The sequence below is a fragment of the Lathamus discolor genome, chromosome 2 (genome assembly GCF_037157495.1).
Source record: "Lathamus discolor isolate bLatDis1 chromosome 2, bLatDis1.hap1, whole genome shotgun sequence".
NCBI lineage: Eukaryota > Metazoa > Chordata > Aves > Psittaciformes > Psittacidae > Lathamus > Lathamus discolor.
In genome coordinates this window covers 27,785,079-27,798,069 of record NC_088885.1, presented here as the reverse complement: position 1 = coordinate 27,798,069, position 12,991 = coordinate 27,785,079, and the positions used below count along the sequence as shown (strand labels likewise).

Below are 12,991 nucleotides of genomic sequence, written 5' to 3'. Positions count from 1 at the left end.
AGATAGGCACAATGGAAACCTCCAGAAAGCAGCAAGGATGAACTAGGGAAACCATCCTTATTTGTATCAGCAAAGCAGCATAGGGAAGAACAAAGCATGAGGTCAACCCAAAAAAGGTAAAACAAAAACTAAAAGCAGGACTTAACACAAGAATCTCTGTGTGGGGGGGGGGAAATTTCCTATCACTCAGTGACAGAAGAACGAAGAACTCGTTATACAGCAACATGCTTTCTGAGACCTGGGTACCACCTTAACACTGGTGGTAAAGCTGGAGGGAAGGGTGTTCATTTGTTTGTTTTTACAGTTATTCATGTTCATTAGAATTGGATCCTTCAGATTTATTGCTTGCATTTATACAGGGGGTCAGAACATTGTTAGAGATAAGAGCCACTACCAGGCTTGGTCTGACAGCTGCTGTGCAACACAATACTCTGTGAAATCCTGTTTAAAAACCACAAATGGGCATCAGTCTAAGCAGAGGTTATTCAAGCTTGTATGAATAACAGATTTACCTTGAGTTTGAGGCACAAACATGTATAAATGAGGAAGAAAATATAGATGTATAGGAGAAAGATCCAGATTTTTGCCAGACTGGATCCTGGTTCACACGAACAGGTCTTACCACTTAATCTGAGAACAAGGGTTAAAAGAAGAGATAAGAACACCATGCATGATTTTATTTAAGATACGGAGTATAGCTAGTTTTACTCCCACAAGTAGTCTTATACTGGCTGTTTCCACTAGTGATAGTTTTGAGACAGCTCCCTTAGGATTAGCAATTTAGTTACCAAAACATTCCTCAGGTGCCAGCGCAGACAACCCAGCCAGGGTCTCTGAGCAGAGTTAGAAATGGACATAGCTACCACAGCACAGATTCACACGGATTGCTTATCCATTCCAGCATCATTGCAGCACGTGAGTTAGCTTGTTTGAAATTACCCAACCTGGGCAGCACTTCACTGATACTTGGTAAAACAGTGGCTTTTGCATAGGTCGCTTTAATCCGACGATGCCAATCACAGCACAAAACTGTCAGCATGCCAAGGTCACAGACCATCCTCCCATGACATAGATCTCCTTCTGGGTACACCCAAGCAAGACATTAAGAGGAAGTTTGAGACTAATATGTTATGAAAATTCAATGGTCTTCTAAATTTGGGACATATTTGGTAAAGTCAGAATCCATTCAGACGCAAAGCCACCATATGAGGCCCACACAATAACAAATGCCACAGATGCCATGCAGGAATGAGACCATATCACCAAATAGCAAGGCCCATTAAGTATCTAAGCTCAAAGCCTGTAGGGCTTCCACCCATCCAATTTCATAAGTGTTTCATCCCGAAGTCCAGCTGATAACTGCTGCAGGTGTTCAGAGACAGCTTATGGGAAGTCTTCAGAAAGACCCTACTGAGGTCTTACTGGCCCACGGGTTATACAGCCTTCGCCAATGAGGAAAAGCCTGGTGTGCATAACAGCAATGACAACTGGTCAGCAAAAATACCAAAATGATACAAACTCTTGCCCTGGGTGTGACTACCTTTCCCCGTACACCTTGCATGGACGAAGTTCTGGTCTCCAGTTGCTATTAAGCTTGCAGAAGTGTTTGAGCATCTCTGCCCCACTACTGGTGCAAGCAGGAAGGGATTTCCCAGCAGCTAGCCACCCTGCAGTCAACTTGCCAGCTGCACAGGAATAGTGTATGCCCAGATCACCTGAAGCTACTTGCAACACTGGGATATCACCACATCAACACAAGAGGTGCAGGATTTACCACTAAAGCTCCTTAAGCAACAGCAAAGATGTTTTAATCAGTGCAAATGTCACTGATTTGACATCATTTCCAGTTGCAAAGAGTCCTTGCATCTTTCCCTGGGAGATGCCTACTACACCTTAACTCCTACAGAAGTAGTTCTAGCTTCATTAACAAAGGTCTAAACAGCTGAGCCCTGCTACTAACTAGCAGTGCTGCTGTCATAAGAACATCTGCCAGAAATTCATTTACGCTGCCATCACGATTATACTCTTGTCAAAGACAGACACTAACCCGCATGCCAGCTGGATAACTCATAACACATGCAAAACTAAACAAGCTTGAAATATTTATGCAGAAACAATCCCAGCTTTATCTGCAGTTCTTTTTCAATGCACCCAAAAGTACAACAAGAACCACAGCAGCCCTATCACATTAACATTAATACACATTGACCTGTCTTTATGTGCTTTCACTGCGATGATTGCCTATAAATACAAACTTGATGGTGAAACAAGAAACAGGCAGCTACAGAACAACCACTGTGGCTGGATGTCTTGGTGACCGGACAAGGAAGTCTCACAAAACTCACAAAAAATGAGGAAGTCACCTAAAATGCATCCTTATGTCAGACTTCTATTTTACCCTAAACACTGTGCTAGGCAAGGCTAAAGGCAAAAGACAGCCCAATTGCAGGGTTCCCTGTTACTTTTGACAGCTTTACAAGGCTGTCAGACTGATACTGAGGAGGTTTCACAGAAAAACTGGTGACTTTGCCTCCAAGCTCTGTATCATCAGGAAACGTCGGAAAAGGCAACATCTGGACACAAAGCAGTGCAACAATGCCACAGGGAGATGGCCGAGATGGAATTTTAGCTCTAGTAGAAACAAAGGCAAAAAAACTTTCCATCTGAATTTCATTTGGTTGGATGCAGCCAAGACTCGACTGCAACCCTTCAGCGCTTTTCCAAGCTAATACCACAAAGCAAGCAAACGTTCACCTTTCTGTCACACCCCATTTTCTCACCCACAGAGCCCGTTCGCACTGCTACGCTCTTCGCAGCGAGGCTCGGCATCGCCCCGATCCTTGGCTGTAGCGCTGTTACTGAGCGCCTCAACTTGGGAGCTTCACGCACGCAGCCCTTGTGAAAAGGGAGGGGGAAAAGTCAGCTCCCCATCGCCTGCAGCCCAGCCGAGCCGTCAGAAGCTTCACCAGCAGCATCAAGGACATGCTCGCCCCGTCCCGGACCCCTGCACCGTCCCGCTGCCTACCGAGCCAGTAGTGGAGGCGGTAGGCGGCGGCGGCGGGCCGGCGGACGGTGTGCAGCACCAGGTACGCGTCCCCCACGAAGAAGTCGCCGTGGCGGCTTGGGGGCACCGGCACCAGCTCCAGCCGCTCCACCCTCCACACCTGCAGCCCGCTCTGCTGCCCGGCCCCGGCGAACGCCGGCGGGGGCCTCTCGGAGGCCATGGCAAAGACCGGGGAGTAGAGAAGCACCGCGAGCCACCCGCCCTTTATAACGCCCTTTATAGCGCCCAGCCCGACCCGGCCCCCCGGGAGGAGCGGGGCGGCCCCGCCCGGCAGCAGCCGAGGTGGGAGAGGCACGTCCCGGCGGGCAGTGGGATGCGGCTTCCGTGGCCGGCCCCGCTGCCGCCCGGTGCAGCGGTTTTATTTGTTAGTTTTCAACACGCGTGCTAAACTCACCCGTAGCTGCGGCCAGGGGTGGGGTGAAACATCTGCCTCCCTTGCTGCTAATGCGTCGTTTTCCGCTATTCTAAGACAAGAAGGAAAAAAACCCCAAAAAGTCACGAAAGCAAAGCACAACCAGCCTGACCCAGTACTGACGAGTCTTCCAGTGCTGTGCAGTTTGATGTATAAGGATCACACCTGCCTTGGTTTTGTAAGCTGCTGGCATCAGAATGCAAACAGTTTCTACAGCTTGTGCTTGCTGTCGGGCTCTGTTTTTACCCCAGATCGTAACGGCAGAACACAGCTCTCTTTTCTCCATTCAGCAGTTTCATTTCGTTTGTCCAATGTTATAAGGAAGCTTTTTGTAAGGGGAAAAATCTTGTCTCTTTTGGAAGATGCCAGATGAAGCCCAGAATGTATATAAATCCTTTCTCAGAAAATGGAAAAAGCACTGTGCTGCTGTTTTCTCAACACCACACAACAACAACCCAGAAGGTTTGAACCCACCTTGTCTATAAATGGTTGGTACATCATCCTGGCAGGCCATCACAACATGAAAATTACAGCAAATCACTGTTTTCATCTGATTGATAAGAGGTAGATTAATCTGGTAAGGATACAGGTAGAAACAGCTGAAGCTGTCAGTATATTGAAATACAGGTTTCAGAGAGGGTTTTGCTTAGGATCATCATTTTATTCACCTGGATGAGTTTTGAAGCTCATGATTTCCCCACTGTGTTGTTTTATCAAGTTAACACAAGAAGAGTGCAGGTATCCACCCGTGAGCAGTTCAGGGCTACCTCAATAGCAGGTACTAATGGCACTGCTATATGCAACAAAGCAGCTGGATGCATCTTCTCTGGCAAAAAGTTAAAAAAAAGCACCACATCTAAGAAATCTAATTATCTTCCCTGCCTTCTTTCTATACTGTCTGGTGCACAGTTTAGCTATGAGGGAAAAGATGCTGTTGCACAATGCATGCCTACTACCATGTTCCATTTTGGTGAGCATCCTCTCATCAGCTTGCCAAACAGAGGTGTACAGGCACCCTAAGCTCTATCTCCACTGTTTAAAAAGAGCCTGCAAGTGCTCTGCTTTGTCCAAGGCTCAACTGAACATGTCACAGCTCACCTTCAGCAGTTCATGGCTAAGCATTTTATCCCTCATTCTGCCAGGCCTGCAGAGACCCTGCTTGATAAAGCACTATGCCTCTCAAATGAAATGCCTTTCTGCAGACTGTTCACCATATGAAGAAGAAAAACTTCAGGAAGAGCAGCCAAAAAATTCCAGCAGTTCCAGTTTCAATACAGTATCAGATGTTTTTAAATACTCATAAATGATTTCTCAAGTTTACCCTTCCATCTATGCCTTTCACTTTTAGTCACACAATTGCATGAAGCAGATTTTCTCATATCCTGCCTTTTTGCATTCTTGTGCATTAGTTTGCTTTGGTCAGTGCAGGTAGAACTTACCACAAACTCTGTAATTGTAGGGCTTTACTAGTTCTTCTGAAGTTGGCTAGTTGCACTTGCTTTGGAACTGCGCTGAGTTTTGCCCATACATGAACTCAAAGCAGTCCGGTGTTATGCAGCCTCACGTCTCCTACCTGTTCTGCCTGTCTTGCCAAGCTGAGATTGTTTGTGCACAGATTGCACAGGCCAGTTGGTCAAATTTACATCTCCTTATTCTAGCTTTACATTTTCAGATCACAGTCAATCACAGACCAAATGCTGCTCTCAGCTGTAATCCCCCTTGCTGTCAAGAGACACACACTAATGCTGTTTGTTCAGCATTGACTGTGCCCAGTATCACACATCAATGGCCAAAGGTTAAAGACACAAGAATAGCTTGTTTTGTCTCAAAGTCTGTGGCACTACTCGGACACAAAGGATGTTAATACGGACACCAGAGTTTTCTCATGCCAAAATTCGACTTACTGGGATTATGAACTGTGTAATCAGTTACTGGCTTCTCAAAGAAAACCTTTGGTTGAAGTAAGTGACAAGATATTTGTTTGCACTCTTCAATATCAATTTTTGTCTGTTTGCAAATCTTGCTTTTGCAATCTCCCTCCTTAAGAAAGTAGTACTGTCTTTTGTCTTGGCCCATTTCCATCTATTTTTTGTAGCAAAAATAAGCACTGGAAGTGTTAACATTGCAGATTTTCATAACATCTCAAATATCAAAAGCTTTCCAACATGCAGTTATTCAAAAGCAAAATTTCGGAGAAAAATGAGAAGTATCCTCGGATTTGCACATTCAGAAAGAATATTTAAAATCACTTTTTATGTGCCCCTGCATGTTTTTGATGTAGTATTCGACGTGGAGAAGACTACAAAACACTATTGGTTTTGTGACTCAGAAGTCCCGGGTCAAATTGTGATTACTGCACTCAGTAGAAATTGCACTGTAATGGACTTTCAGACCACCTTAACTTGTCAAAGATTTCTGTTCTAAGTTCCTGGACATTATGTTTTGCTGATCCACTCTGGCTTTCTAGAAGGGTGGCAAAGGCCTAGTGCTGTTTCAGCTTTGGAGCAACAAAGGGAAATAAATCTGCCTCACACCCTTTTCTCAGGGGGAGGTCAGACACAGCCATTAGCTGCTGTTGTGGACCAGGAACACAAAACTGTAGATTTCTACCTGCTTGATTGCACTGTTTGAGGTGTGGCCATCTTTAAATGCCTACTTTTTTTCCCAGGAACTGAAAGGTCACACAGGAGTGTCAGAAGGTGTTCCTGCTCCTCATTTAGTCCTTAAAACAGCTGAGATAGATACAAGCATAGTGAGTTCAAAGGTTTGATATGACTCAGAGAATCGAGGACTTGTGAAAAAAATTACCATTTGATTTTTCTCATTTACTTCCAAAGTCTTTTGTTGCATTAAGGGATCTTCTTCCCTTACAGTATTGTTGCAATATACTGGTTATATGCAGGGTGTGGGTGTATATATACATCTGAAAAAAACAGAATGCAGTGTGCTGAGTTCTGATTTTTGTCCCAGTCTGGGGTAGGGATTGCAACAAAACAAAGTGGTGCTTCCAGGTGATACGCACAAGGAACCCAAACGAGCTTCCAGAAACTAAGCCCCAGCATCTTTACAAGTAGGAATAACTTTCAGTATGGATTGCTGAAGTCTAAGGTTGTAGTCCTTCTACAAGGCTGGTGCCCAGCATTGAATTAAAATTCCAGGAACTAACAATGGAAGGAATGAGAAGAGAATGTGAGGAGAGAATATTTTCAAATGTCACAAGTGTTTCCTTCTACAAAGCTTATTTCTTCTTCACCATGTATGCCAAATACCCTCTTGAACTCTGTGACCCTGCCTCAACAATGGAACTACAGATGTTTAACTCCAGTTTCATGTTACAAAGTTTGATGTACACACAGTATGTGTGTCAAAAGCACGCTCCTGCCCAGTTGCAGAAGTCAACCCCTGTCCTCATCTGTTCTGTTGCTGAATCAAGTGTAATTTCAGATTTACCTCACATCAGTAAGTCAGTTCACAGATCTAAGCTAAATTCCTATTTCCAATATACTCATAAACCCCCCCCCCAAAAAAAAAAATCACTGATACTGTATGAGCAGAAGAATTAGACCATACAGCTTAAAAAGCAGTTACCAAAACCAGGCTTTAGAATGATGTTACACTTGCTAATTCTTTCCATTCTCTCATCACTCCTCAAACCATCCTGCTCAATAGCCCAGCTTTAGCAAACCTAAAGCATGCTGAAGAAAGACTGAAACCCAGCTTTCCTCCTCACTGGCAAAGTTTGAGCGATGAGGCTACTAACTAGATGAGAGGTATGCAGAGCTTCAACCCATCCCCTGCCATAAGCAGTCACTCCTCCTTTACCACCAAGAGTCCGGGTTTAATCCTCCAAGTCCAGAGCAAATAAAGAGCTTTAGTGCACAGCAGGTATCTAAGTGTAGAGTGGGTAGGATCACAGCTATGCTATGTGATCCACTTGGCAAGTGGCTGGCTTCTACCTACATCCTGCTCTGCTTCTGTGAGTGCTCTCTCACTCACTATGGCAGTGTCTGTACCCCTGTACAGGCAGTGAGGGATTCTTCAGTGGCACTCACCACTTTCAGCAGTGCAGGTAAGGACACTGCATGCCCAGCAGCTTAGAAGCTCTGATTCTCCAAATTCATTCTTCAGCAGTGGTGCTGGAAACATTCTTAATATTGGCTTCTGTCAAAGCATCTGGGAAAACATTTTTGACACTGGGCTAGTGAGAAGTGAAGTGTTAATTATGAAGTATATTACATCTCCCTGCACTTTTTGTACCTTCTTCCCCTGAAATATTCAATGAGCAGCATTAAAGTTTAATCAAGAAATTCTGATTATATGTTCATCCCAAGCCACAGTATAATGTATTTCAAGGAGTCAGAAAGAGGGAATTGAAGCACTCCTTCAGCAATCTTCTATCTTCCAAGAGACAGAAGGTCTCCTTTATATGATATTTCATTGCATGTCATGGGAATAGACAAGATTCAGAAAAACATTCTTAGACTCACAATTTTACCCACCTTGGCTATCTAGACAGAGAAATACTGTCATTCACATCAATGACACATCAATGATTTATCAGCCTGTCCACGTTTCCTGCTCATTTGGCCTGCCATAGGAATAAATCATGCTGTTCTCTATGGATGCGTGGCTCAGTGAGTTTCACCAAAATAATTCCACTGATCCTTAGGTTTGCTTCCTTATGTTTAAATACAGTCATCTCAAGTCTGATGGGGAAAAATCTCCATCTCTTTGCAGAGTTCAAGTTTTCGATGAATCAGTGAAAAATGGAAAGGCCACTCTTTATTAAGGAAGTATTGGCCAGAAATTGTTAATAAGAAAGTTTAATTAAAACCCTTTATATCTGTTGATAACTTCAATTATTGCTACAAAATCTTTTATCAATTCCCACAGTATTGGTGGGATTCAGTGTGCACACTGCTCTGTGAAACAAGATGCCCCATGAAAAATGGTTGGTTCCATTTGTGTCATTCACATGGTGCACTAAAGGTTACACCCTGTCATAACACAGAACTCAGTGTCAGCTGATTGCCCCAGCTCCTCTATTTGTTCTAGAAGTGTAAGTGGCAATATGTAAGATAGATTGGTGACTTTTTTCTATTACAGAAGATGAAGCAACATCACTTTACGTCACAGAGGATGGAAGGCAGTGGGGAATGAAGCCTTGATTTCCTGCTTGCTTTCTCACATAAAATTCAAATACATGGCCTAAAAGGGCTAAGTATGAGGTAGTTACAGAAATTGTCTGCATAGACTGACATTCTGCAAGTGCCAAATAATGGTATTTATTTATTTTGTATTTGAATATACTGTACTTCTGGTCTGACTATAATTTCGGAATGATCTTTTGAGTGCCAAGAAGTGATAATTGAAGTTTCTTATTTGTATGTTGCAGCATACTGGTTTAGTGATTTTTGAATACTTGGAAAAAAGGGGAAACTGATGCATTCCCTTTTACCATCAGCACAGTAATTGAAGTTAAAAGCATCTAAGTAAAACAAAGGAAAAGAGGTTTACCCAAGCACAAGAAATAAGCAACAATTTGAAGAAAGCACAGTCATCATCTGGATCCATTAATTCAATATGCAACATCCATTAAGCTCATAGATCCACTCTACAACAAGATATCCTTAAATTTGTGGAAGGAGTGCCTGAAGTGTTGGAATTATACCAGCACAAAACACTAAGATCACTAACAAGAGTCCTGTAGCAGCATTTTAAAATAAACACCCTCAGCATTGCTTCAGTTGAAGAGGGCAGGAAAGCTTCCTTTATTGGCCTTCCCAAATTAAGTGAGTCGTTTCTAAGATCACTGACATTTACTGGGGATCTGCCCACTGAGTTTAGCAGTTCTAAAAGCAAAGCTGTCTGAAGGAGAACAAAGGCATCCATAAATTTGTTTCTATCTCAGGGTCACCAGATTTATAAAATCAACTTCTCTTTCTCTGAAATATTGCAAGAATACAAATTTGCTAAAAAGTTGCTGAGATATGCAAACTTGCAGGAGGCAGCTTCTAAAATAATTATCTTTTGGTAGTGCATGTTCAAGATGGGGTCTTGTTGCTGCTCATGAGGCCTAAGAAAGATCTATTTTAATTCAAAGCTTGGGACTGATTTCTGTTTCAAAAGTCTGAGACAAGCTTACTGAAAAAGGACCCAACCTTCCTGTTTTCCAAATAGAACTATGCATAGAAAGCATGGAGCCTATTATTCTAGAGAAGGCATGTCCTCAGGGACACAACAGACCCTGTTCTGACTCTAATTTGATTGTCCACTATAAAGGTGTGGATACCCAATAAAATAAAATGGAAGGTAAAATGCTTAACTGATGTGAGACAGTGAAGTGTTCGGATTATTTACACACCCTCAATCCTAGCTAGCATTAGTCATAGTTCCCACAATAGATGAATCCAATAAGAGCTCCAATATTTATCCCCCTCCCCATTTCCTTTGTGTCAATGATACTGTATATATTTGTGCTCCCAAACAGAACTACAGCATTCACTTCTTACAGAATAAAACAATTGAACAGCTATAAAGCACCTTTAGTTCTTTAGCTTCTCCCCCAAATCATTAGTTTAGGTACCTCTTTTCCCTGGGTCTCCAGTTTATCCTGCTAAGGTAATCCCATCCCACCATCCTGGTGCAATGTTCTGAGGTCTCTGGCACTCTCCTGTCCTGTGTTTCCAAGCTCTGCTCTGGAGCTTTTTCAACTAGATCTGTCTAGAAGCCAAACATAAATATTGTCGCTACCCAAAACATTACTCCTTCTTATATGACTTCTTGGAGTACATTTCTCAAAATACTACTTTGAAAAATAAAATCCTGAACAGAATAAAAGACTAGGGGATGTCCACCCTTATGGGACCTACAGTGGTGTGAAACTGTGATAAAATGTGTGGTGAGAGGAAAACACCAAACCAAAGCAACCAAACAAAAGACCCCAGAGCAATGAAGTCAAGAAATAAATTAATAAATTTCATGTTCTTATTTCCTCAATGACACAGCACTATGCACATTGGACTGTATGCTTGAAGTTCCAGATCTGGATGACACTTAAGGCTTTGCTCAACTCTTCCTAGAGTCAAGAGAAACATGTTTCTTGCTCAGTGCAAGGTAGCCAACATTATGTGATTCCACAGCCTCTGCGTGCTTGGGCTCATGTTTCACACAGGACATGCCAACCAGTTTTTAGAGACATGATCAGAGTGAATCGTGCATATTGATACACTATTTTAAGGCCATTATATTCCCTTTCCTTCCTTGCTTTTTCCACAAGGTCAGAAAATTTCCTCTGTTTTGGAAAAGAAAAATCCCTTTGGTATCCTTTGCCTTTCTGTTTCTAGTTGTTTTCACTAATAACACTGTTTGTTATTTACTTTCAAAGGTACAGAATCATGAACAAGAATGATTACCCTGTCAGGGAAACACGTGCAGGAACACATCTGTGTATGGCTCCATGTTTTGACTTTCCACTGGTGCCAGGTGATTGCTGTTTTCCTATGCATATCTTGAGATGAACATTCAAGGAATATCATCACTACTTGGCTACTATCTTCTTCAACTATGTAGGAAGAAAAAGAAAATAACTGTTTCTCTTTACAAAGTAAAATATGAGAGGTACAGAGTCAGCTGAGGAACATGCTATTACAGATAAGTTTATTGTACCAAGTATAATTTTAGTACAACCTACATGACAGACACTTCCTTGTTTTATTTTTCCAACTAAGAAAAGGCCTCTGTGGAGGAAAAGTAGCACTTCAATGTTTATAAAGCTTCATGTTTTAAACAGTTACAGAACAGACCTTGTGTGCTTCATGCTCTGCCTGTTGGTTTGTAACTTGAGGAAATCCCATGGTACTAAAACTGAACTGGCTTTTTATTAAAAGAACCACGCACAGGCATCCTGCAGCAACAACAGCCTTTCCTGCTGGCCTGTGGGCATCCTGCTGCCCCCTCCAAAGCTCTCTCCCCATAGCTCCCTACTCCCCTTCTCCCAGTCTTCTCTCTGCTTGTTGTCCTTCACCATGGTATGGGCAAAATTCAGCCAGAGAACTCCCGACACTTCCTGAGCTGTTGCAGCAGTGGGCAGTGAAGTAAGAGAGTATTAGTCTTATCTAAATGAAGACAGGCATCCCAGAACACTTTTCATTTCAGCATCACTCATTTATTTAGCATTGCAAGCTCTCCTACGTGTCTCTTTGGATGCAGTTAGTGCCTTTTTGAAAACAGTCCCTTTTAAATAAAAACAAATTAGTGTTTTTATTCCTGATATGAACTAACCAGAAAAGTGTTGGCTAACTGCAGTTGTGTTACAAAGGTAACAAAATTACTCTGTTATCACCGTAACACAATAAGGTATAATGCAATGCTCAAAGCAATGATTAATGGAGCAGAGAAGTATATGGCAGAAAATGATTCTTTATATTTTTTCCATTATGTTAATTTTAATTGTGATCAATACAAGATATTTATTTTTATTATTTCAAACAAATCTGCTATCTGCAATCAGCTTTTGTAAATCAGGTCTCAAAAAGACCTTCATAGAATCATAGACAGTTTTGGGTTGAAAGGGACCTTAAAGCTCATCCAGGTCCTACTCCACTGCCACAAGCAGGAACACCTTCCAGTAGCCCCGTCCAACCTGGCCTTGAACACTGTCAGGGATGGGGCAGCCACACAATTCTTTGAACTTTACATTGTTAGTCAACTGTTAGGTTGACTGTTTCATGTCTACTTATGAATTTGTTCCACAGGAAAGGCATGAGATTTGGTATTTCAAAGGCTTAGCATGACAAGCATATTAATACTTTCAGTACCTAAAATCTGCTGACCAGCTGAGTACTCCATGTGTATGTGCTTAATTTTTCAAATGTATGTGTTTGTGATGGAGGAAGGATAGAGAAAATTGTCTTTTAGTTGAACTTGGGCACAAATTCATGGCAAATAAAATATAAAAAACTTACAGAAATGTTGACATACCTTAGATTAGAATTAGGAGTCCTGTGTATAATTCAAACACTGATTTTAATCTGCATGGTAATCATTCACATGAGTAGGTAAATCATTCACATGGTTAAATCTAGCCCAAAATACTTTAGCGGTAACATTGAATTTGAAGTATATGGGGAGTAAGAGGGTGGAGGACATCCTGAACAGAGTCCTTGAAAGCTTTCTGTCTTGTAGTAAAGGGTAAGTTTTATACATATGTGGAATGTTTTTATTAATAACCTACAGAATCTACTGATTTGTCTTTATAGAGTCAGTATGCATGGGTGGCAGATCTGAAGATACTTTTGTGGAACACTTGCTTCTTGTGGTCATTTTTGAGATCACAGTATTTACAGTGAACGTGTAACCCTGCCTCATCCATTTAGTATTTTAGAAAGTATTGATATTCACTCTCTGCATTAATATAAGCTGTAGAGGTTTTCATAAAGCATTTCTAAAGGAACAATCCAATAGTGCTACCTCAAACAAAAGTATTCATGTCCATAAGCCAGTTTCAAAGTACA

At 42.0% G+C, this 12,991-nt stretch overlaps 1 protein-coding gene across 2 annotated transcripts in view; it reads right to left on the bottom strand.

The window, feature by feature from the left end:
- Positions 1-7,548, bottom strand: part of SCIN (scinderin) — a 50,743-nt gene extending 43,195 nt beyond the window's left edge. Inside the window, exons 1-2 of one of the 2 annotated variants that reach the window (XM_065666228.1) lie at positions 7,529-7,548; positions 3,459-3,528 (exon numbers count right to left, since the gene is read on the bottom strand). Coding sequence is in view for 1 of the 2 variants with exons in the window: in XM_065666227.1 (XP_065522299.1) it covers positions 3,026-3,224 (199 nt within the window). In the remaining variant the exon portion in view is untranslated. Of the gene's footprint in view, positions 1-3,025; positions 3,249-3,458; positions 3,529-7,528 lie in introns of those variants that run through there. The other variant, XM_065666227.1, reaches the window with a different exon arrangement.
- Between the last annotated feature and the right edge of the window lie 5,443 nt (positions 7,549-12,991).